Source organism: Oncorhynchus tshawytscha, unplaced genomic scaffold, assembly GCF_018296145.1.
Source record: "Oncorhynchus tshawytscha isolate Ot180627B unplaced genomic scaffold, Otsh_v2.0 Un_contig_3008_pilon_pilon, whole genome shotgun sequence".
NCBI classification, from domain to species: domain Eukaryota; kingdom Metazoa; phylum Chordata; class Actinopteri; order Salmoniformes; family Salmonidae; genus Oncorhynchus; species Oncorhynchus tshawytscha.
In genome coordinates this window covers 30,001-56,498 of record NW_024608294.1, presented here as the reverse complement: position 1 = coordinate 56,498, position 26,498 = coordinate 30,001, and the positions used below count along the sequence as shown (strand labels likewise).

Sequence of the window (26,498 nt, the reverse complement as noted above, 5' to 3'; positions counted from 1 at the left end):
TGATTTATAAGTTATATTCTTCAAGAATCAATTAGTATCATTCATTGAACTGCTTTGCCATGAACAGATCTGTGAGGTCTTAACCTAAAGGTTCTATATAGACCTTATGGTCATTTTAATGGGGTTGAACATCCATCCCAACAGACTAGTTAACCACCTCCCAGTAGATGGACCCACACAGAACTTTATATATACAGACTAGTTAACCACCTCCCAGTAGATGGACCCACACATCTTCAGTAACCCAGTATTCCAGACACTCTCTTCTTATGAACCAGTTGCTATTAAATGAAGGTTTTTGGACAGAAAACCTGCGGCTACGGTAGGATTCTAGGCTACTCTGGTCTGGCACCTCTGTTCCAAGATAGTCAGGAACAGTCGGAGGTGGAGGGGCTGTGGAACCATTTTTTAAATGCACTTTTAATCTTTTTAGAAACTTTTAAATGAACCACATGGATTCTAACTGGATTCTAACTGGATTCTAACTGGATTCTAACTGGATTCTAACTGGGGACTCAGATAAAACTAGACAAATACACTTTTATTTTGGTCTTTTTGGGACCAAATAAATTGATACCAACAGTTGACATTTCCCATCAAAAGCCTGGAGCTCCAACTGTCAAGAGGAGAATAGAGGGAGTTCTCCCCTTGGAGAACCCAGAAAAAAGGGGAATTGTGTAAATCAGGAACATCATTCTTCCTCCTGCCCCACCTATTGTCCCTGTGTAAATATAGGAAGTGATTGTGTCTCAGAGATGTGGGCGGTTCCCTGCAGCTGACCAGTAGGAAGTGATTGTGTCTCAGAGATGTGGGCGGTTCCCTGCAGCTGACCAGTAGGAAGTGATTGTGTCTCAGAATCTTACTGTATTGCTGAATATATAGACTTTTATATCAACCCTCTATAACAGAAACACCCAGCTATGTTCAGGATACTGATGAATGGAGGGTTTATAACTATTGTAGTACTGACTGTTATATCAACCCTCTATCCCAGAAACACCCAGCTATGTTCAGGATACTGATGAATGGAGGGTTTATAACTATTGTATTGCTCTTTCTAGTAACTTAGCTAGATGTGATAATGCTTATTGTAAATAGCACCTGTATCAACTGATGCAGCATAGTGACTATAAATACATAGGCTGCAGCATGATGGGGTTTGTCTGTCTATATTATCACCTGATGCAGCATATTGACTATACATACATAGGCTGCAGCATGATGTCTGATAAACACTCCTAACAACCCCACCACTAGGAGGTGTCCACATGGTCTGATCAACACTCCTAACAACCCCACCTCTAGGAGGTGTCCACATGGTCTGATAAACACTCCTAACAACCCCACCACTAGGAGGTGTCCACGTGGTCTGATAAACACTCCTAACAACCCCACCACTAGGAGGTGTCCACATGGTCTGATAAACACTCCTAACAACCCCACCACTAGGAGGTGTCCACATGGTCTGATAAACACTCCTAACAACCCCACCACTAGGAGGTGTCCACATGGTCTGATAAACACTCCTAACAACCCCACCACTAGGAGGTGTCCACATGGTCTGATAAACACTCCTAACAACCCCACCACTAGGAGGTGTCCACATGGTCTGATAAACACTCCTAACAACCCCACCACTAGGAGGTGTCCACATGGTCTGATAAACACTCCTAACAACCCCACCACTAGGAGGTGTCCACATGGTCTGATTAACACTCCTAACAACCAGACCACTAGGAGGTGTCCACATGGACTAGTGGTTAGAGTGGTGGGTCAGTAACTGGTATGGTCAGGTAGACTAGTGGTTAGAGTGGTGGGTCAGTAACTGGTATGGTCAGATAGACTAGTGGTTAGAGTGGTGGGTCAGTAACTGGTATGGTCAGATAGACTAGTGGTTAGAGTGGTGGGTCAGTAACTGGTATGGTCAGGTAGACTAGTGGTTAGAGTGGTGGGTCAGTAACTGGTATGGTCAGATAGACTAGTGGTTAGAGTGGTGGGTCAGTAACTGGTATGGTCAGATAGACTAGTGGTTAGAGTGGTGGGTCAGTAACTGGTATGGTCAGATAGACTAGTGGTTAGAGTGGTGGGTCAGTAACTGGTATGGTCAGATAGACTAGTGGTTAGAGTGTTGGGTCAGTAACTGGTATGGTCAGATAGACTAGTGGTTAGAGTGGTGGGTCAGTAACTGGTATGGTCAGGTAGACTAGTGGTTAGAGTGGTGGGTCAGTAACTGGTATGGTCAGGTAGACTAGTGGTTAGAGTGGTGGGTCAGTAACTGGTATGGTCAGATAGACTAGTGGTTAGAGTGGTGGGTCACTAACTGGTATGGTCAGATAGACTAGTGGTTAGAGTGGTGGGTCAGTAACTGCTTTCGCTGGATTGAAAACCTGACCGGTCAAGTCTGTCGATGTGCCCTTAAGCAAGACACTTACATTTAATTTGCTCCATGGTCACCATGGTTACATACTACTACGACCCTGTACAACAACACCTATCATACTACTATGACCCCGTACAACAACACCTACCATACTACTACGACCCTGTACAACAACACCTATCATACTACTATGTCTGACCCTGTAAAACAACATCTATCATACTACTATGACTGACCCTGTACAACAACACCTACCATACTACTATGACCCTGTAAAACAACACCTATCGTACTACTATGTCTGACCCTGTAAAACAACATCTATCATACTACTATGACTGACCCTGTAAAACAACACCTATCATACTACTATGACTGACCCTGTACAACAACACCTATCACATTACTATGACTGACCCTGTACAACAACACCTATCATACTACTATGACTGACCCTGTAAAACAACACCTATCATACTACTATGACTGACCCTGTACAACAACACCTATCACACTACTATGACTGACCCTGTACAACAACACCTATCATACTACTATGACTAACCCTGTAAAACAACACCTATCACACGAGACAAACAGCATCTACACAAACAGCCACCTGAACTACTGTCCTACAGACAAACAGCCACCTGACTGTCCTAAAAACAGCCACCTGAACTACTGTCCTACAAAGACAAACAGCCACAAAGACAAACAGCCACCTGAACTACTGTCCTACAAAGACAAACAGCCACCTGAACTACTGTCCTACAAAGACAAACAGCCACCTGAACTACTGTCCTACAGAGACAAACAGCCACCTGAACTACTGTCCTACAAAGACAAACAGCCACCTGAACTACTGTCCTACAAAGACAAACAGCCACCTGAACTACTGTCCTACAAAGACAAACAGCATCTACACAAACAGCCACCTGAACTACTGTCCTACAAAGACAAACAGCCACCTGAACTACTGTCCTACAAAGACAAACAGCCACCTGAACTACTGTCCTACAAAGACAAACAGCCACCTGAACTACTGTCCTACAAAGACAAACAGCCACCTGAACTACTGTCCTACAAAGACAAACAGCCACCTGAACTACTGTCCTACAAAGACAAACAGCATCTACACAAACAGCCACCTGAACTACTGTCCTACAAAGACAAACAGCATCTACACAAACAACCACCTGAACTACTGTCCTACAAAGACAAACAGCCACCTGAACTACTGTCCTACAAAGACAAACAGCCACCTGAACTACTGTCCTACAAAGACAAACAGCCACCTGAACTACTGTCCTACAAAGACAAACAGCCACCTGAACTACTGTCCTACAGAGACAAACAGCATCTACACAAACAGCCACCTGAACTACTGTCCTACAAAGACAAACAGCATCTACACAAACAGCCACCTGAACTACTGTCCTACAGAAAAACAGACAAACAGAACTACTGTCCTACAAAGACAAACAGCCACCTGAACTACTGTCCTACAAAGACAAACAGCCACCTGAACTACTGTCCTACAAAGACAAACAGCCACCTGAACTACTGTCCTACAAAGACAATCAGCATAAGTACATACCACCTGAACTACTTGTCCTGACCAGCATACACAAACCCACCTGAAGTACTGATACTACACTCTGCCTTGAACCTATGTCCCCTAAGACAAATACTGCACTCTGCCTTGGTATGACCTATGACCCCTAAGTACTGATACTACACAAACTGCCTTGGTCTGACCTATGTCCCAAAGACAAAGTACTGATACTACACTCTGCCTTGGTATGACCTATGACCCCTGAACTACTGTACTGATTCTACACTCTGCCTTGGTATGACCTTAAACAGCTGTCTGGGTAATGAAACAGCAAAGAGCAGCATCTAGAAATAAAATGTGTTGATCCAGATTTATTGTTGTTTTCCTGTTTGATGGAAACAGTTTGAGTTCTAACTACATTCTACATTCCAACTGTATTTAATGAACTACTGTCCTATGTAGTCTAACAAACAGCCACCTGAACTGTGTTGTCATGTTGTAAACATAGTAACCCTCACCTGAACTATGTGTTATGTAAACAGCATGTCATGTTGTAACCCTCAACTGTATTTAATGGTGTTATGTAGTTGTGTTGTCATGTGTCACTACTGTCCTCAACTGATTTAATGGTGTTATGTAGTAACCCTCAACTGTATTTAATGGTGTTACAAAGTTGTGTTGTCATGTTGTGAAGACAAACAGCATGTATTGTACAAACAGCCACCCCAACTACTTTTCTGGTGATGGAGACAAGACACAGACAAGACACAGAACAGCCAACAGAACTAGGATCCTAGAGAGACACACAGACAAGACACAGAGACAGCAACAGAATAGGTGCGATGGAGAGAGACACCAAACAAGACACAGAGACAGCAACAGAATATGATATGATGGAGAGAGAGAGACAACAGACAAGACACAGAGACAGCAACAGAATATGATATGATGGAGAGAGAGAGACAACAGACAAGACACAGAGACAACAGAATAGGATATGAAGGAGAGAGACACCAAACAAGACACAGAGACAGCAACAGAAGAATAGGATATGATGGAGAGAGACACCAGACAAGACACAGAGACAGCAACAAAGGAATAGGATATGATGGAGAGAGACACCAAACAAGACACAGAGACAGCAACAGAAAAATAGGATATGATGGAGAGAGACACCAGACAAGACACAGAGACAGCAACAGACACAAACAGCCACACAGAAAAGTGATGGAGAGAGACAGAAGAATAGAGTTCCAGACAGTTGTAGAATGTATACCAAGACACATTGTAAGAGCTGTAAAGAGAGAAACAGCATCTAAAAACAGGCAGAACCTGATATGTAAATGAGCAGAGCAAATGAAAGTAACCTTCAACTGACCTGATGATCATCCAGACTGTTTTCTATTGAGAGATAAAAGGTAAGACGACGATTGTTATGTGTATTCATATAGTGTATTCATATAGTTGATGATATTGTTATGTGTATTCATATAGTTGATGATATTGTTATGTGTATTCATATAGTTGATGATATTGTTATGTGTATTCATATAGTTGATGATATTGTTATGTGTATTCATATAGTTGATGATATTGTTGTGTGATTCATAGCCACCTAGTTGATGATACAGTTATGTGTATTCATATAGTTGATGATATTGTTATGTGTGTTATAGTTGATGATATTGTTATGTTGATTCATTGTAGTTGATGATATTGTTATGTGTATTCATATAGTTGATGATATTTTTGGTGGACAGTGTTACAATAGTCCTACCTCCTTAAAATGTTTTAATGATACAAATCAGATGTGTTGTCAATTGGTTCTGTGCCCATCTGAACTGTGTTTAATGGTGATCTAGTTGTGTTGTCATGTTGTGAACTACTGTAACCTCAACCAAACAGGGATGGTGTTATAAAGTTGTGCCACATGAACTAATGTTAGTACTAGTGAATGGAAGTAAAAACAGCCACCTAACAGTAGATAAATTAAATGTCTGGTGTTATGTATGTTAGTATAGTGAAGTATAACACAGCAACAGTAGATAAACAAATGTCTATGTGTCATGTTAGTGTTGACAAACAGAATGGAACTACTGTCCTAGAACACACAGCTAACAGTAGATAAATAAATGTCCTGGAGAATGAGTATAGTGAAGACACAGAAAACAGCAACTGAACTACTTCCTTAGATATGATGGACCAGAGACTACTGTCCTACAAGACAAGAGAATGCATTGAATAATAGGATACCTGATAGTGAGTGATCCTCACTATATGAGACAAACAGACACAGAGACAGCAACAGAATATAATATGATGGAAAGACAAACAGACAAGACACAGAGACAGCACCTGAACTACTGTCCTGGAGAGAAACACCAATCAAGACACAGAGTCAGCTACAGGTGTCTGACAAAGGCCATGAACTAGAGTCCTACAAAGACAAACAGCCACCTGAACAAGACCCACAGAGACAACAGCCACAGAATAGGATACAAACAGGTGAGACACCTGACTGCTGACAAGAGACTAGACCAATCTACCCAAACAGCCACCTGAACTACAGCAAGACAGGCAGCAACAGAGGAATAGGACCTGATGGAGAGAAAGACACCAACAGCACAGAGACTGCCTACAGAGACTCAGAGAAAGTGATGGAGTCCTAGAAGACATACAGTTCTGTCACGTTCTGACCTTATTTCCTTTGTTTTGTATTTATTTAGTATGGTCAGGGCGTGAGTTGGGTGGGCAGTCTATGTTTGTTTTTTCTATGATTTGGGTATTTCTATGTTTCGGCCTGAACTATGGTTCTCAATCAGAGGCAGGTGTCATTAGTTGTCTCTGATTGAGAATCATACTTAGGTAGCCTGGGTTGCACTGTTTGTTTGAACTGATTGTCTATGTTGTAGCTTCACAAACAGTCATTTGTTTATTGTTTTGTAAACAGTGTCAGTACTTTCTTTATTAAAGATTTACCATGGACACTTACGACGCCGCATTTTGGTCTGATCCTTCTCGCCTCCCTCTTCAGATGAAGAGGAGGACGGCCTTGACAGAATCACCCACCAACCAAGGACCAAGCGGCGTGGTAAAAGACAAACAGACCTGACAGCAGCAGCAGCAAACAGCAGCGGCCAGCAACACAGGACTCCTGGACATGGGAGGAGATACTGAACGGAGAGGGACCCTGGGCTACTGGCTGGGGAATACAAACAGCCACCCCAAAGCAGAGCTGGAGGCAGCGAAAGCTGAACTACTGCGGACAAACAGCATATGAGGAGGCAGCACGGCAGTGCGACAGGTCTACGACAAACAGCCCCTGAACTTTTTTTGGGGGGCAGACAGGTGTGGTACTAAGCCAGGTAGCAGACCTGAGCTCACTCCTCGTGATTATAAGCAGCGTATTACTGGTCAGACACCGTGTTATGTTAAGCGCACGGTGTTGCCAGTGCGTGCCCATAGCCCCTGAACTGCTGCTATAGGGCAGCCCCCAAAGTGCCATGTGAGTGTGGGCATCGAGCCAGGGCAAACAGCCTGCTCAGCGGGTCTGGACCCAGCCAGTACGCAGTTTTGGTCCAGGTTATCCTGCGCCGACTCTGCGTGCTGTGTCTCCGGGGCGCTGGGAGGGTGCAGTGCGTCCTCTGCCTGCGCTCCGCCGTGTCGGGCTAATGTGGGAGTGGACATAAGGGAGAGGTGCGTGTAGTAAGCACTAGACTCCCGAACTGCTGTCCCACAGCCCAAACAACCTGTGCCTGCACTCTGGAGGGTCCGGGCTACAGTAGTTGTCCAGCCTGGGGAAGTGGTGCCAAGGTTGCGCACCAGAACTCCAGTGCTCCCCACAGCCCGGTCCTTCAGGTGCCTCCTAACACCAAGCCTCCTGAGGGTCTCCCCAGCCTGGTGGTTCCTGTGGCAGCCCCACGCACCAGGCTGTCTCTCTGTCTCCTCCCTGCAGGTGGTCCCACCTGTCCGGCGCTGCCTGCCGGAGCCTCCCGCCTGTCCGGCGCCGCCACCTGAGCTACTCCCGCCTGTCCGGCGCCGCTGCCGGAGCCTCCCGCCTGTCCACAAAGACAAACGCCACCTGAACGGCAAACAGCCACCCGCCTGTCCGGCGCCGCGACAAAGTCTCCCGCCTGTCCGGCGCCGCGGCAAAGTCTCCCTGCCTGTCCGGCGCAGCCACCTGAACTACTGCCTGTCCGGACGCTGCTGCCGGAGTCTCCACCTGCCTGTCCGGCGCTGCGGCAGCCTCCCGCCTGTCCGGCGCTGCTGCCAGGAGTCAAGGCGCCAGAGCCCCTCAGCCCAGAGGCGCCAGAGCTTCCGCCCCTCTGTCCAGAGCTTCCGCCCCTCTGTCCAGAGCTTCCGCCCCTCTGTCCAGTGGGGTCATTGAAGGGGTGGTCATGGTTAGAAAGCCACGGAGGCGGACAATAAGGCGGACAAAGACAATGGTTAACTGTGGGGTCCGCGTCCCGCGCCAGAGCCGCCACCGCGGACAGACACCCACCCAGACCCTCCCCTATAGGTCAAGGTTTTGCGGCCGGAGTCCGCACCTTTGGGGTACTGTCACGTTCTGACCTTATTTTCCTTTGTTTTGTATTTATTTAGTATGGTCAGGGCGTGAGTTGGGTGGGCAGTCTATGTTTGTTTTTCTATGATTTGGGTATTTCTATGTTTTAGTATGGTTCTCAATCAGAGGCAGGTGTCATTAGTTGTCTCTGATTGAGAATCATACTTAGGTAGCCTGGGTTGCACTGTTTGTTTGTGGGTGATTGTCTATGTTGTAGCTTCACGGTCAAACATTTGTTTATTGTTTTGTATACAGTGTCAGTACTTTCTTTAGTAAAGATTTACCATGGACACTTACGACGCCGGATTTTGGTCTGATCCTTCAAGCCACTCAGCTCTTCAGATGAAGAGGAGGAGACACTTGACAGTTCCAGACAGTTGTAGAATGTATGCCAAGACACATTGTAAGAGCTATAAAGAGAGAGGGGTGGGAGAGAGAACAGGCAGAACCTGATATGTAAATGAGCAGAGCAAATGAAAGTAACTTTTGACGACCTGATGATCATCCAGAGCAACAGAATAGGATTCTGATTGAGAGATAAAAGACAAGACACAGAGACAGCAACAGACGACTGTTTCTATTGAGAGATAAAAGGTAAGACGAGTTGTTATGTATTCATATAGTTGATGATATTGTGTATTCATATAGTTGATGATATTGTTATGTGTATTCATATAGTTGATGATATTGTTATGTGTATTCATAGTTGATGATATTGTTCATGATCATTGAGATATTGTTATGTGTATTCATATAGTTGATGATATTGTTATGTGTATTCATATAGTTGATGATATTGTTATGTGTATTCATATAGTTGATGATATTGTTATGTGTATTCATATAGTTGATGATATTGTTATGTGTATTCATATAGTTGATGATATTGTTATGTGTATTCATATAGTTGATGATATTGTTATGTGTATTCATATAGTTGATGATATTGTTATGTGTATTCATATAGTTGATGATATTGTTATGTGTATTCATATAGTTGATGATATTTTTGGTGGACAGAGTTATAATAGTCCTACTCTCATTAAAATGTGTTTGATATAAATTAGATGCTTCGGGTGAATTCGTTCTGTGCCCATCTGTGTGCCCCAGGGTGATCACTCCTACACTATCTAGAATCTGAAAGGGTTCTTTGGCTGTCCCCATAGGAGAACCCTTTGTAGGTTCCATACTAGGTAGAACCCTTTTGGGTTCCATGAAGAACCCTTTCCACAGGGTTCTCCATGAATCAGGAGGTCTACCTGGAACCAGGGTGATCTCCTACTGTATCATAGGTCTATAGACCAGGGTGATCTCCTACTGTATCATAGGTCTATAGACCAGGGTGATCTCCTACTGTATCATAGGTCTATAGACCAGGGTGATCTCCTACTGTATCATAGGTCTATAGACCAGGGTGATCTCCTACTGTATCATAGGTCTATAGACCAGGGTGATCTCCTACTGTATCATAGGTCTATAGACCAGGGTGATCTCCTACTGTATTATAGGTCTATAGACCAGGGTGATCTCCTACTGTATCATAGGTCTATAGACCAGGGTGATCTCCTACTGTATCATAGGTCTATAGACCAGGGTGATCTCCTACTGTATCATAGGTCTATAGACTTGTCTTCTCAAAACAGGCTTAAAACACAACAAGCAACAAACAAACATTTTCTCTTTCTAATCTGCTGTTAATGCTTTTCACTCAGGAAGGTTTGTTGTGTGAAAGAGACAAATAAATATTGTGGAAAGACTAACAACAACTTACACTTCCTCAAAACAGGTTGTGTGTGTTCATTAGTGCCCACCGTAACAAAACAACAGAAACCGTTTAGGTCACATTGTACAGCATTTAGAGAACTGTTTATGTTTTATGCAACATTTTAAAACTGTTGGCTGTGGAGTAAACTAATGAATACAGCCCAGGTTGTTGCCTACGACTCGGCATGTTGATACCTGCCTGATGCTGAAACCTGATTGTAGCCTGAGGGGTAAACTAATGAATACAACCCAGGTTGTTGCCTACGACTCGGCATGTTGATACCTGCCTGATGCTGAAACCTGATTGTAGCCTGAGGGGTAAACTATGATACTAGCTAGATATACTGGTTTTCTAAAGTTAGCCAACTTCAGTTAGCTTCACATTCCAGCTCAGACCTCATCCATCAGAATATACAGAACAGAACAGAAAATATCTCAATGACTTGACATGTTCTGGTTGTGAATTCAGGCTACAAGGTGAGAATCCTGCCAGGGATTATTGTAAAGTGTGTAGAGACATTAAATGTATGGTGTAATGTTAGTATAGTGAAGTAAAACACTCCTAACAGTAGATAAATTAAATGTATGGTGTAATGTTAGTATAGTGAAGTATAACACTCCTAACAGTAGATAAATTAAATGTCTGGTGTAATGTTAGTATAGTGAAGTAAAACACTCCTAACAGTCTACTTCTACTGAGACAGGTTGGTGTCAGTTTAATCATACAACATGGAGCTGACTGGACGTGGTCAAGTCAAATTCAATATATCAACATTCATATATTATAGTTCTACATTTAACATTTCAGATGACAATGTAATTGTATCATAGTTCCTCTATAGTGTAGTGATCCTCACTATATGAGCCACGTCACAATTCCAACCAAGTTACCCAATTGATGCCAATGGTGCGATGCGTAGGTTGTTCACCTTTAACACATGCAACCTGGGTTCGCTTCCCTGCCCCGCTGTTTGCTACATTGGTGTCTGAGACATGCTTTTGTGTGAGCCAGGTAACAATTCCCACCATGTGGGTTAACCCTATTGGTGCAATACGTAGGGTGTTGACCTCCCTGCCTGCTGTTTTCAACTATATTAACAGCACAGGCTGCCCGTAGGGTGTTGACCTCCCTGCCCGCTGTTTTCAACTATATTAACAGCACAGGCTGCCTGTAGGGTGTTGACCTCCCTGCCCGCTGTTTTCAACTATATTAACAGCACAGGCTGCCCGTAGGGTGTTGACCTCCCTGCCTGCTGTTTTCAACTATATTAACAGCACAGGCTGCCCGTAGGGTGTTGACCTCCCTGCCCGCTGTTTTCAACTATATTAACAGCACAGGCTGCCCGTAGGGTGTTGACCTCCCTGCCTGCTGTTTTCAACTATATTAACAGCACAGGCTGCCCGTAGGGTGTTGACCTCCCTGCCCGCTGTTTTCAACTATATTAACAGCACAGGCTGCCCGTAGGGTGTTGACCTCCCTGCCTGCTGTTTTCAACTATATTAACAGCACAGGCTGCCCGTAGGGTGTTGACCTCCCTGCCCGCTGTTTTCAACTATATTAACAGCACAGGCTGCCTGTAGGGTGTTGACCTCTCTGCCCGCTGTTTCCAACTACATTAACAGCACAGGCTGCCCGTAGGGTGTTGACCTCCCTGCCTGCTGTTTTCAACTATATTAACAGCACAGGCTGCCTGTAGGGTGTTGACCTCCCTGCCTGCTGTTTTCAACTATATTAACAGCACAGGCTGCCCGACATTCGTTGAACAAAGAGACACAATAATACGAGTGAAAGGATTTTATCCTACATCTGTACACATTATTATTTTAATTTATTTCACCTTTATTTAACCAGGTAGGCAAGTTGAGAACACCTTTATTTAACCAGGTAGGCTAGTTGAGAACACCTTTATTTAACCAGGTAGGCTAGTTGAGAACACCTTTATTTAACCAGGTAGGCTAGTTGAGAACACCTTTATTTAACCAGGTAGGCTAGTTGAGAACACCTTTATTTAACCAGGTAGGCTAGTTGAGAACACCGCTATTTAACCAGGTAGGCTAGTTGAGAACACCTTTATTTAACCAGGTAGGCTAGTTGAGAACACCTTTATTTAACCAGGTAGGCTAGTTGAGAACACCGCTATTTAACTAGGTAGGCTAGTTGAGAACACCTTTATTTAACCAGGTAGGCTAGTTGAGAACAAGTTATCATTTGCAACTGCGACCTGGCCAAGATAAAGCATAGCAGTGTGAACAGACAACACAGAGTTACACATGGAGTAAACAATTAACAAGTCAATAACACAGTAGAAAAAAAGAGAGTCTATATACATTGTGTGCAAAAGGCATGAGGAGGTAGGCGAATAATTACCATTTTGCAGATTAACACTGGAGTGATAAATGATCAGATGGTCATCTACAGGTAGAGATATTGGTGTGCAAAAGAGCAGAAAAGTAAATAAATAAAAACAGTATGGGGATGAGGTAGGTAAAATTGGGTGGGCTATTTACCGATAGACTATGTACAGCTGCAGCGATCGGTTAGCTGCTCAGATAGCAGATGTTTGAAGTTGGTGAGGGAGATAAAAGTCTCCAACTTCAGCGATTTTTGCAATTCGTTCCAGTAACATGGTGACATGGTGCTGCTAGTGAAAGAAAACATTAAGAGACAGAATACAGGCGGTGGAGTTTGCACAAAGTTTACGTACAACAATATATTGAACTAGGTAGACTGAGCATAGAGCTAAAGGCTATAACCACGGGGAAGAAACTGTTCAGATTGGGGTCTTTAACATCCAATCACTTAGCTTGTGTATGACTCTATCAGGATATATATTCCTCTTTCATGTATTCTCCTTTGACGATTTGACATCTTTTATTTACTGTTGTTTAGGCTGGTTGAATGAGTTGCCTGTGAAAGCTACTTCATCTGTAAGAAAACAGGCGGCTGCACCAGTGACTGTAAGTTATGTGATTTCCTCATATGAAATTAAAAGTATGTTTGTAGCCTACGCAGTTATAAAATGGCTGTTGAAACTGTGGCACATATTTCTCAGGACATTAGAAGTCAGATAAATGTGTTGAGACGTAGGAAAGATGGGCAAACTCTCGTTGGTCTTGGCTTTCTACACACTATTATAAGGTTAGTCGATGTCAGACATTCAATAGTCAGAGTAGGTTTGAGCTATGATCACTTATCATGCTGACAAACCTGAGTGTCTCTGAACTGATCTGAACAGGTTTAGACTGGTCATCTATGATATGTAGGTTATATACAGTACATTCTCTGTCCTGCTACTGGAAGGACTATAACATTATGTGAACTGATCTGAACAGGTTTAGGCTGGTCATCTATGATATGTAGGTTATATACAGTACATTCTCTGTCCTGCTACTGGTAGGACTATAACAATATGTGAACTGATCTGAACAGGTTTAGACTGGTCATCTATGATATGTAGGTTATATACAGTACATTATCTGTCCTGCTACTGGTAGGACTATAACATTATGTGAACTGATCTGAACAGGTTTAGGCTGGTCATCTATGATATGTAGGTTATATACAGTACATTCTCTGTACTGCTACTGGTAGAACTATAACATTATGTGAACTCACTAACAGGTTTAGACTGGTCATCTATGATATGTAGGTTATATACCTAGTACATTATCTGTCCTGCTACTGGTAGGCCTATAACATTATAACTGATCTGAACAGGTTTAGACTGGTCATATCTAATATATGTAGGTTATATACAGTACATTTTCTGTCCTAACTACTGGTAGGACTATAACATTATGTGAACTGACTGAATAACCTGGTCATCTATGATATGTATTATAACCTAGTTCTACTTTACATAGATATAACATCTATGTAACACTAACAACCCACTGGTCATCTATACATTATAACCTAGTCTACTTTATAACATCTATATCACTAACAAACTGCTATTATACATTATAACCTAGTCTACTTTACATAATATAACATCTACATATCACTAACAACCCACTACTATACATTATAACCTAGTCTACTTTACATAATATAACATATCACTAACAACCCACTACTATACATTATAACCTAGTCTACTTTACATAATATAACATCTACATATCACTAACAACCCACTACTATACATTATAACCTAGTCTACTTTACATAATATAACATCTACATATCACTAACAACCCACTACTATACATTATAACCTAGTCTACTTTACATAATATAACATCTACATATCACTAACAACCCACTACTATACATTATAACCTAGTCTACTTTACATAATATAACATCTACATATCACTAACAACCCACTACTATACATTATAACCTAGTCTACTTTACATAATATAACATCAATTACTTGTACAAAAAAACCTTTCTGAATGGATCAATAATTTCCCCCTCAGATCAATCATGTCCGTTTATCGCACTTCTGTCTACATTCTAACAGATACTTTAGAAAATAACAGATTGAAAGACAATAAACAGCCACTTTTATAATTATAATTAGACTGACCTTGTGTTGCTGTACTGTCTATAACTACCTTAACAAACAGTGACTTATTATTATTATTATTATTATTATTATTATTCTTGTTGCTGTACTGTCTATAACTACCTTAACAAACAGTGACTTATTATTATTATTATTCTTGTTGCTGTACTGTCTATAACTACCTAAACAAACAGTGACTTATTATTATTATTATTATTGTTGCTGTACTGTCTATAACTACCTTAACAAACAGTGACTTATTATTATTGTTGCTGTACTGTCTAGAACTACCTTAATAAACAGTGACTTATTATTATTATTATTACTATTATTATTGTTGCTGTACTGTCTATAACTACCTTAACAAACAGTGACTTATTATTATTATTATTATTGTTGCTGTACTGTCTATAACTACCTTAACAAACAGTGACTTATTATTATTATTATTATTGTTATTATTGTTGCTGTACTGTCTATAACTACCTTAACAAACAGTGACTTATTATTATTATTATTATTGTTATTATTGTTGCTGTACTGTCTATAACTACCTTAACAAACAGTGACTTATTATTATTATTATTATTATTGTTATTAATAGGATAACTACCTTAACAAACAGTGACTTATTATTATTATTATTATTATTATTATTATTGTTGTTGTACTGTCTATAACTACCTTAACAAACAGTGACTTATTATTATTACAGACAGTTACCATGGAGATGAAATGTCACAACTGCGTTTTCATGTGATTGCATTAAATCATCTGATTGTTTCTGTGTCTGTTAATAAATGTTTTATAAGAGATAAATAATAAATGATAACAATTGACATTAAATAATTACTGTGTTAACCACAAACAACATGTTGGATCTCTGTTTAGGGGTCAGTGCTCTAAAATGAGTCTCTCTGGGGAGAGAGGTCAGGAGGGGGCCCTGCCTCTGAAATGAGTCTCTCTGGGGAGAGAGAGAGGGGGGGGCCCCTGCCTCTAAAATGAGTCTCTCTGGGGAGAGAACTGAGGGGGCCCTGCCTCTAAAATGAGTCTCTCTGGGGAACATGACACCAAAGCTAAGAGGTCTGAGATGACAATTTTTGAACATTATTTTGAGTTTATTTCCAAAATGTTCACATTTGTTTTTTAATCAGAAATGGTTGCTTAGGGTCTGTGGAGGTACCTTCAATATTACTGTTCTCAGATTTTTAACTAATAGATTTTTGATGGGTATATAATGTGATATATAAATCTCACGTAGCTATCTTAATTAAGATGAAAGCACTTACTGTAAATCCTCTGGATAAGAGCATCTGCTAAATCAGGGTTCTCAATCCGGGGTCTGTGGAGGTACTGCAGGGGTTCTCAATCCGGGGTCTGTGGAGGTACTGCAGGGGTTCTCAATCCGGGGTCTGGGGAGGTACTGCAGGGGTTCTCAATCCGGGGTCTGGGGAGGTACTGCAGGGGTTCTCAATCCGGGGTCTGTGGAGGTACTGCAGGGGTTCTCAATCCGGGGTCTGTGGAGGTACTGCAGGGGTTCTCAATCCGGGGTCTGTGGAGGTACTGCAGGGGTTCTCAATCCGGGGTCTGTGGAGGTACTGCAGGGGTTCTCAATCCGGGTCTGTGGAGGTACTGCAGGGGTTCTCAACCCTGACTGTACTTGGAGGCAAAGACATTTGATAGAATTTTCACATGACTCGACCACTTTGCCTCTTAATTATTGACTAATATAATGGAATGCATCTTTTAGACAATATAACCGTTATATCAACACTTCCGTTGATCAACACTCTTCACACCCGTTTAACAACTCTAAATATCTTTGGCATAGTAGGCATCAAGTCCCTTGCCAATAATGTTGCCTACAACGTTGCAACAATGTTCATTTTCATCAAACTCATATTACGCCCTAGATGCCTTCAACTACCCAATTTATATCCATGCACAATTTAGGATTATTTTTTAACAACATGATGTTGTGCTCCAAAGGGAGAACTTGAAATAACATGATGTAGATAATGAAATAATCAGAAGAACAACGTGTTTATTATTATACACTCTTAGAACAGAAGGTTCCTTATAGAACCAAAAAGGCTTCTATCACTTCCTTAATATGTGGAATCACTAAAAGTTATATATTTTTGGGTTCAGTGAAGAAGAACCTCTAGAGTTCTGATCAACAAAGGTTCATGTTTTGAGGATGTGAACCCAGCAGCCCTCCAGTGGTCAGATCAATTCCACCAGTTTTTTCCAGCCCGGGCCCGGGATTCGAACCAGCCACCTTTCGGTCACAGCTCAACTCCAACCTGAGTTAATCTTCAGAAATAAGCATGAGTTAATCTGCCAAAATGAAGACAAAATGCTATGCAGACATAAATGGTATACATAATTATTATACATAAATCATTGCCAAAAGCACAAGACATACTGTTGCATGTAGGTCTATATTATTTATGGATTGATCATATAGAAATATAAAAACATTATTTTAAACTACAAAGCAATTACATGTGGCTCAGGAACCACTGACTCACTGCATTATTCTATAGTATTATCAAGACACCTGCTGTTAACTCTTAACTACTTAGGACACCTGCTGTTAACTATTAACTACTTAGGACAGCTGCTGTTAACTCTTAACTACTTAGGACAGCTGCTGTTAACTCTTAACTACTTAGGACACCTGCTGTTAACTCTTAACTACTTAGGACAGCTCACGAGGTGTCCTAAATATCTGCTGACTAGGTGGGACTAGAGACTTCATAAATAGCTTTAATTTATACCCATAAGTGTAAAATGTCTTTATTCTCAGCACTTATACGACCAATGTTCTACTCTGAGACGCTTTGTGGATATGGTCCCAGATCTCAACATATTGTGTAAAAAAACTGAATGTTTGTGTTTTATTTTACATAATAAAGACTAAAAAATGAATATTACAAATGTCCCCATACCCGTAAAGACTGGGTTTAGTTGATTGTGTTCCACTGCTCATGTCACCCGTCCCTGGAACTGTCCGCGTCCCCGTACAGAACTGTCCGCCCCGCAGAACTGTCCGGTCCCCGTACAGAACTGTCCGCGTCCCGTACAGAACTGTCCACGTCCCCGTACAGAACTGTCCGCGTCCCCGTACAGAACTGTCCGCGTCCCGTTCGGTGTGGCGCCAAGCCGGGTTACGCGCAGAGTGGACTGAGGTGATCTTGGGGAATAACGACGGAGTTTGTTACAGTGTTGAGACACCGAAGTTTATTGTTCAATTTGCTTTTTCTTTACGGTCAGGGACAGTGTGAGTGTAGCCAGATCCTTTTCACTCTCTATCCTTGTTTCAATTTGTGTTTCACCGGATTCATCATCGAGACGAGGGACAGACTGACCTGCTAGACGAAGCTCGAATAGTGCTAGCTACCAGCAGCATCGGTTACAGCTAATCTACCAAGCATAGTTACTAGCTACTCTACCAGCAGCATCCTAGTTACCATAGCTACCAGCAGCATCTACAGCAGCATCCTTACCATAGTTACCATCCTAGCTAGCTACTCTACCAGCAGCATCCTAGTTACCATAGCTACTCTACCAGCAGCATCCTAGTTACCATAGCTACTCTACCAGCAGCATCCTAGTTACCATAGCTACCACTACATCTTCACCGGCTGTCTGCATTTCTTGTGGACCGATGGAGCTCCCGGTTGTTTCTTCCACCTGTTAAATCCCGGTGAGGCTTCTCCCTCTCGTTGACGGATGCTGGCTACCTTGACTAGATGCTGGCTACCTCTGTCCGGTTCTCCTTCTTCACTAGATGGACGGTAACTTTAGTGTTTTAACCTGACAGTGACTACCAACCTTGTTTCCAGCCCTCCTAAATTATTTCCCGGTCAGGGCGCCATCAATAGCAGGTACGCCCCGGGTAAATAATCACTAGTCAGAACCTCAACCTCAGTATTACATTCAATATAAAAATCATCTTAATATCTGATATTGTGAGTAAACAACCTCGAGAGTGACTTCCAGCCCTCCAATAAATTACATCATTTTTCCCGGTAAATAAATTTACCTCATCCCCGGAGAAGCAGAGTAAAACAGACTGACTACAAGCTCGCGACGAAAATTTGTGACACACTGCTCCCCATTAACTAACGTCTGGAAGTCCGTTCTATTTGTGAAACTCTTCTTATGTTTCCCCATCTGAGCTCAGAGTAGATGAAAGATGTAATGTTTGTCTCTGATGTGTTGAACACCAATCAGGCAGGAGAGACCAGCCTCCCCTGTTCCCAGCTGTGTGTCCATGAAGAGTGACCGGTCTATGGATCCTATATACTTTAGAGAGGGAGACTTTTCTACTGAACAAAGGTAAGAAGAACTCATGGGTCCTGGTCAGTGAGTTAAACAACACTGTCTCTAGTCATTTCTCCTCTCCCATTTTCCCATTTATTGCTGTTGTTTTCATAATCCATAGGCTAATCATTTTGTCCATTTTCATAGTCCTAAAACAAAATTAAACAAACACAACATTCCCTCCCTCCCTGTGTGTGTGTGTGTGTGTGTGTGTGTGTGTGTGTGTGTGTGTGTGTGTGTGTGTGTGTGTGTGTGTGTGTGTGTGTGTGTGTGTGTACTCCTGGATGAGGAGATGTAATCTCATGTTTTGTCCACAGAAACCAACAGGAGAGATCAGAGTCAGAGATTCTCAGTGGTCAGTCTTCCCAGAGTCATCAAACAGACCTGGCCTCCATATTCAGTGTATGTGGTCCTGTTATGTACATTTGTTTTTGTTTACCTCAAGTAAAGTTGATCTGTCAATCATTCATTAATGTGTTAATGAGAAAGCATTTGTCTCTTGCTTAACTTATTTACTTTATTTATTTCAGATGCTTGAAGAGAAAATTATGACATTTGTGAAGAACGAGCTGAAGATGTTCAAGAGGATTCTTAGTCCAGAACTCCCAGAAGGCTTTGAGAGTCAGAAGCAGGATAAGGAAGTGGTGGACCCTGAAGATGAGCAGCAGGAGAGCAGTGCCAGAGAGGGGGCTCTGAAGATCACACTGCACATCCTGAGGAAAATGAACCAGAAGGAGCTTGCTGACACACTGGAGAAATGTAAGATCTGTCTGCCTCATGTTGAATGATGTTTTATAACATTTAAAAGCTGTAGCTAAAGTACAGCTAAAGTAGCTGTGTAACTCAATGATATTGTAGCAGCCTTAACACAACACCTAGTGACCTCATCAAGTAGCAGCAGGGATTTGTTGATTAATTTACAGAGAGACAATCAATTATACCAATAATAATATTAATCAGTCACACCAGTCTGTAATGCATTATGAAAACATTTACACATTTATACAGTCAGTTAAGATAATAAATTATTATAATGTACAACTTTATAACAGTCCTACAATACTGTAGGTATTAAAACAGACATAATATTAATATCCTCTGTGTTATTTCTTCATTCAGATGAGCTTGCTGTGATTTGCCAACGTGAACTCAAATCTGATCTAAAGAAGAAGTTTCAATGTGTATTTGAGGGGATCGCTAAACAAGGAAACCCAACACTTCTCAATAAGATCTACACAGAGCTCTACATCACAGAGGGTGGAACAGGAGAGGTCAATAATGAACATGAGCTGAGACAGATTGAGACAACAACCAGGAAACAAGCAAGACCAGAGACTGCAATCAAATGTAACGACATCTTCAAACCCTTAACTGGACAAGACAAACCTATCAGAACTGTGCTGACAAAGGGAGTCGCTGGCATTGGAAAAACAGTCTCTGTGCAGAAGTTCATTCTGGACTGGGCTGAAGGAAAAGCAAATCAGGATGTCCAATTTGTATTTTCATTCCCTTTTCGGGAGCTGAATTTGATGAAAGAGGACAAACACACTTTCATTGAACTTCTTAATCACTTCTCAATGGAAACCAAACAATCAGGAATCTCCATCTACAACAAGTACAAAGTTCTGTTCATCTTTGATGGTCTGGATGAGTGCCGACTGCCCCTAGACTTCCAGAAGAACAAGATCTGTTGGGACGTCACAGAGTCAACCTCAGTGGATGTTCTGCTGACAAATCTCATCAAGGGAAATCTGCTTCCCTCTGCTCTCCTCTGGATAACTACCCGACCTGCAGCAGCCAATAAGATCCCTTCAGGGTGTGTTGACCAGGTGACAGAGGTACGAGGGTTCAATGACCCACAGAAGGAGGAGTACTTCAGGAAGAGATTCAGTGATGAGGACCTGGCCAGCAGAATCATCTCACACATAAAGACATCAAGGAGCCTCCACATCATGTGCCACATTCCAGTCTTCTGTTGGATTTCTGCAACAGTCCTTGAACACATGCTGAAACATAAGAGAGAAGAGATGCCCAAGACTCTGACTGAGATGTACACACACCTTGTGGTGTTTCATACCAAACAGAAGAATGAAAAGTATCTTGAGAAAGAAGAGACAGGTCCACACTGGAATATAGAGAGCATTCTGTCACTGGGAAAACTGGCTTTTCAACAGCTTGTGAATGGCAATCTGATTTTCTATGAAGAAGACCTGAAAGAGTCTGGCATTGATGTCAATGAAGCCTCAGTGTACTCAGGATTGTGCACACAGCTCTTTAAAGAGGAATGTGGGCTGTACCAGGACAAGGTGTACTGCTTTGTTCATCTGAGCATTCAGGAGTTTCTGGCTGCTGTATATGTGTTCCTCTCATTCATCAACAACAATGAGAATCTAATGGAAACTGCAAACAAACAAGCTGAAGTTACTTTCTACAAGAGTGCTGTGGATAAAGCCTTACAAAGTGAGACAGGAAACCTGGACCTTTTCCTCCGCTTCCTTCTGGGCCTCTCACTGGAGTCCAATCAGAAGCACTTACGAGGTCTACTGACAAAGACAAGAAGCAGCTCACAGAGCCATGAAGAAACAGTCAAGTACATCAAGGAGAAGATCAGGGAGAATCCTCTCCAGAGAGGAGCATCAATCTGTTCCACTGTCTGAATGAACTGAATGACCATTCTCTAGTGGAGGAGATCCAAAGCTACCTGAGATCAGGAAGTCTCTCAAAACCCAACCTGTCACCTGCACAGTGGTCAGCTCTGGTCTTTGTGTTGCTGACTTCAGAAAAGGAGCTGGATGTGTTTGACCTGAAGAAATACTCCAGATCAGAGGAAGGTCTTCTGAGGCTGCTGCCAGTGGTCAAAGCCTCCAGAGCTGTTCTGTGAGTAAATAAAATGACATATAAGAACTAATCATCAGGAAGAAATATTCAGTTTAGAGAAAAATATGTATTATAATATGCATAATATATTATTTTGAAAAACATATTGAATAAATTCATTGATTTTCACATTAGTATAACAATATGACCATACAATTCTAGGAAATAGAAGATTAATCTATATGTTGTTTGGGAGAATAAACCAAATGCATCTGCCATTGTCCTTCTACACTACTGGTGTTAAATTAACAGTGTGTTTGTGAAGTCATGATGATCTCTTTGTCAGGCTGTCAGGCTGTGGAGTCACAGAGGAAGGCTGTGCTTCTCTGGTCTCAGCTCTGAGGTCAAACCCCTCACACCTGAGAGAGCTGGATCTGAGTAACAATGACCTGAAGGATTCAGGAGTGAAGCTGCTCTCTGCTGGACTGGGGAATCCCCACTGTAAACTGGAGACTCTGAGGTCAGTATTATCAGATATGAAAGCACTTTATGTATGTAGTTCTCCCATTTGAAAAGTCGTAATTATTCGGTTATATTCACTTATAGTGTATTAAAGTAGTCATACGTTTAGTATTTGGTCCCATATTCCATGCCTGTAGTGATTACATCAAGCTTGTGATTCTACAAACTTGTTGTAATTCATTTGCAGTTTGTCTTGGTTGTGTTTTAGATGTTTTCCTAATAGAAACTGAATGGTGAATAATGTCCTGTCATTTTGGAGTCACTTCACTTGTATTGTCAGTAAGAATAGAAGATGTTTCTGAACACTTCTACATTCATGTGGATGCTACCATGATTATGAATAATCATGAATGAATTAGTTGAAGTCTCTGTTATTGGTAATGGTGAGAGGTTAGCATGTTTTGTTGTAGCCTCTGTTATTGGTAATGGTGAGAGGTTAGCATGTTTTGTTGTAGCCTCTGTTATTGGTAATGGTGAGAGGTTAGCATGTTTTGTTGTAGTCTCTGTTATTGGTAATGGTGAGAGGTTAGCATGTTTTGTTGTAGCCTCTGTTATTGGTAATGGTGAGAGGTTATATGTTTTGTTGTAGCCCTCTGTTATTGGTAATGGTGAGGGGTTAGCATGATAGTTTTGTTGTAGTTCTGTTATTGGTAATGGTGAGTTCATGTTTTGTTTCAGCCTCTGTTATTGGGAATGGTGAGAGGTTAAAGCCAGCGTGTTTTGTTGTAGTCTCTGTTATTGGTAAATCATGGTGAAAAACTAGTATGTTTTGTTGTAGCTCTGCCCATTATTGGTGATGGTGAGAGGTTAGGAACAGTATCCCCTGTTAGACAGTCCATATCTGGTGCAAACACAGAGACAGTGAACTGGGGAGCCCCGAGCAAACAGTCCTCTGTTATTGGTGCCGGTGACAGAGGTTAATAATGTTTTGTCTGTAGCCTCTGTTGGGAAAACAGGTGACAGGGGAGGAGACGGCAGGACTTGAGAACCGATCCACAATCACCAGAACAATCACCTGTGAGACATCATCTGGTGGTTACATGTCAGGAAATCTACGGATAGATGTGACCATGGCTCGTTAGTGGAAAGGGGTTGTACTCCCTCAGGAAGGTGCCTAGACACTTTTATTATCTGGGCAAAACAGAACCAACAGGAGGAAACATAAACCCCAAAACATCCCTAGCCAACATAGGCCACTATACCTCCCCCAACTCCCACTGACCTACCTCACCCCAGGGTGACCTCGAAATGGTCAGAGGACGTGAGCCCAAACAATCAAATTGATTTGTCATTTGAACACCAATGCGGCACGTACCTCCACCCCGCCGACACTGAGGAGGCGCGGGTTCACCTTTGTATGCCCGTCAGATGTCCGATTCCAAGGAAGGCTGACCACCGGTGTTATTCAGCTTTGAGGCCGGAAATGGGAGAGGTTAGCGGACCTATACTCCGTGTCTAAAGGCGGACAGTGCGTCCTGCTTAGACTGGGAGCCCGGTCTATATGATAAAGTGAACCGGAATCGACCATACAATCTGAAAAACATGGCCCACCTATGCCTGCCATGTTGGTTCAGTCTCCTAGCTAAATCTGAATATCTTACTCTCACTTGGTGGTCGGTGATAAAGGGTGTGCTGTAGCCCCAATCAAAAACCAGTGTCTCACACCTTCAGAAATTGACACCGCTAACTGTAACTCACAGACAAACATCATAGTTACGCTCCGCTGGGCTGAGCTTACTCATTGAAAGCGCAGGTATACTGTGGAGTTTTGGTGGCGTACCCACTCTGTGATAGCACGGTACCCACCCCAGCCTGGACTGTCCACCTCCACTATGAATGCTAGACCTCCGTGTGCGAACATGGTGCATCCGTGAACAGCGCCCTACAATCTAAAAACCTCTCTGTCCGATATGCTGCTGACCAATCGACTAACCGAACCGGGCCCCCTTTAGCAGTGAGGTCAATGTCTAAATAGATACCTGGCCAAAACCCTGGATAAAATATCAGGTAGTAGTTGATAAAACCCAAAAGCTGCTCTTGGACTGTATACTCTTTTACCGTGGTTGGAGTCGGCCACTTACGCACGGCCTTACTGTGGTCACCCTCCATCTCCACCCCCGAGGTGGAAATGCGATAACCCAGAAAGGAGACGGCTCGTTTGGAGAACACACACTTCTCAGCCTTGATAGGTCATGCTCACAGTCTAAATGAAGCACCTTGTGTTTCCAAGACACATGCGCGGATGAGTGGCTGAGTAGATCAGAATGTCATCGATATAAACAACCACTCCCTGCCCGTGCAGGTCCCTGAAATATCGTCTACAAAGGATTGAAAAATGGCTGGACATTTTTTAACCCATACGGCATGATCGCATACTCATAGTGGCCCGATGTGGTACTAAATGCTGTGTTCCACTGACGTCTGTAACATTCCGAATATGCACCAGGCTGATGTACGCGCTCCTGAGATCAATTTTGTGAAGAACTGCGCTCCCTGAAAGGATTCCACTGCCGTAGCAATGAGAGGTAGTGGGTAGCTGAACCCCACTGTGATGGCATTTAGACCTCTATAATCAATACACTGACGCAATCCTCCCTCCTTCTTCTTAGATGTTAATATCTGACTCGAGGAGACGGGTGAAATGGAGATGTTTCTGTACTGATGTCCCAGAGACTCCGTGATATATGTCTCCATAGCCAACGTCACAGTCTTGGGACAATGGGTACATGTGACTCTTGGGAAGTCACAGCGTTACCACTGGAGATCATATCTATACAATCCCTTCCCGGTCGATGTGGTGGTAATTTAGTCGCATTCTTTTTACTAAATGTTTCGATTGCCAAATGGCATACTCGGGGAATGCACACTGTGGGACCCTGGTCTGAGACTTTCCACCGAGGTGGCACCGACGGAAACTCCCAGACACCTTCAGAGAACACACAGTCTGACCACCCCTGGAGAACATTCCCCTGTTTCCACAAAATTTTAGGATTGTGCCACCAGCCAGGGATCCCTAACACCACTGGAAACACAGGCGAATCAATAATACACAGAGACACATACGCTCCCTATGATTCCCCTGGTTACCTTGTCCAGTGGGATCGTGGTCTCCACACCACCCACTGACCCTAATGGCCATCTAGGGAGTGCACAAAGGTGAATCATCTGGAAGCGGAACACCTAATTTAATAGCAAGTCACTTTGATTTAAATGTTCCCAGCTGCGCCTGAATCACTAGATGTTTCTATGCTGGGAAGAGAGAAAAAATTTAAGAAAAAAATATAAAGACAAACATGTGACCAACAGGGGTTCTGGGTGAGTTTGGTGCTGACTGTCTACCTGGGGTGATCGAGAAATGTTCCGCCTGCCATCTCGACTCCCTGACAAACCCCCAGCACACCATCGACTGGACCGTGTGTCACACTCCGACCACAGTTGGTGCAGAGGGAGCCTCACTCTGGTACCACACACACGGCAATGCCCCTCCCAACTCCATCGGAACAGGAGTGGAGGTGCTGGGTGGTGGAACACACAGGACCCTCTTCATATCAACACACCGCAGCCAGCAGATTGTCCAGTCGGATGGACATGTCAATTAGCTCATCCAAGGAAAGAGCGGTGTCCCGACACACTAGCTCCCTGCGGACGTCCAGTCCCGGAGACTACACCTGTAGTGGTTGATAAGGGCCCACACACATTCCACCCGGATCCTGCTGCACAAGGTACACTGGAACTCCAACACGTAACCTGGGCGCTCCACACTTCTCCTGCCGGAGATGGAATACACACTGGACAAACCACACACACGGCCATCTGGAGGATGATCAAACACACACACACGGCACAGAACACACTGGACAGTGCTCCTTAGCTGAGTCACACCATTCACAAACTGCATTTGCCCACTCCAGAGCACGACCCGTGAGGCAGGAGATGAGGACATTCACCCTGGACCGCTCCCACAGGGACACACTGATGGTGGCCAGGTACAGTTCTAGCTGGAGTAAGAACCCCTGGGCACCCTGCTGCCGCTCCATCATAGACCCT

At 42.9% G+C, this 26,498-nt stretch overlaps 1 protein-coding gene and 1 long non-coding RNA gene across 3 annotated transcripts in view; both read left to right on the top strand.

Annotated features, from left to right (window-relative positions):
- The first annotated feature begins 5,286 nt into the window (after nucleotides 1–5,286).
- On the top strand, nucleotides 5,287–15,732 carry LOC121843428. 2 transcript variants are annotated; one of them, XR_006081550.1, is made up of 3 exons: nucleotides 5,287–5,353; nucleotides 13,154–13,221; nucleotides 15,672–15,721. It is a non-coding gene; the product is annotated as an uncharacterized LOC121843428 (long non-coding RNA). The 2 variants fall into 2 exon arrangements; XR_006081549.1 differs by lacking the exon at nucleotides 5,287–5,353 and adding an exon at nucleotides 9,064–9,093 and having other exon boundaries at nucleotides 15,672–15,732.
- A 3,275-nt stretch (nucleotides 15,733–19,007) lies between these two features.
- Nucleotides 19,008–26,498, top strand: part of LOC112257888 (NACHT, LRR and PYD domains-containing protein 3-like) — a 13,402-nt gene continuing 5,911 nt past the window's right edge. Inside the window, 6 exon segments of the mRNA XM_042313010.1 lie at nucleotides 19,008–19,127; nucleotides 19,430–19,514; nucleotides 19,643–19,871; nucleotides 20,232–21,716; nucleotides 21,719–21,989; nucleotides 22,276–22,449. Coding sequence (XP_042168944.1) covers nucleotides 19,063–19,127; nucleotides 19,430–19,514; nucleotides 19,643–19,871; nucleotides 20,232–21,716; nucleotides 21,719–21,989; nucleotides 22,276–22,449 — 2,309 coding nt within the window. The 5' untranslated portion in view covers nucleotides 19,008–19,062.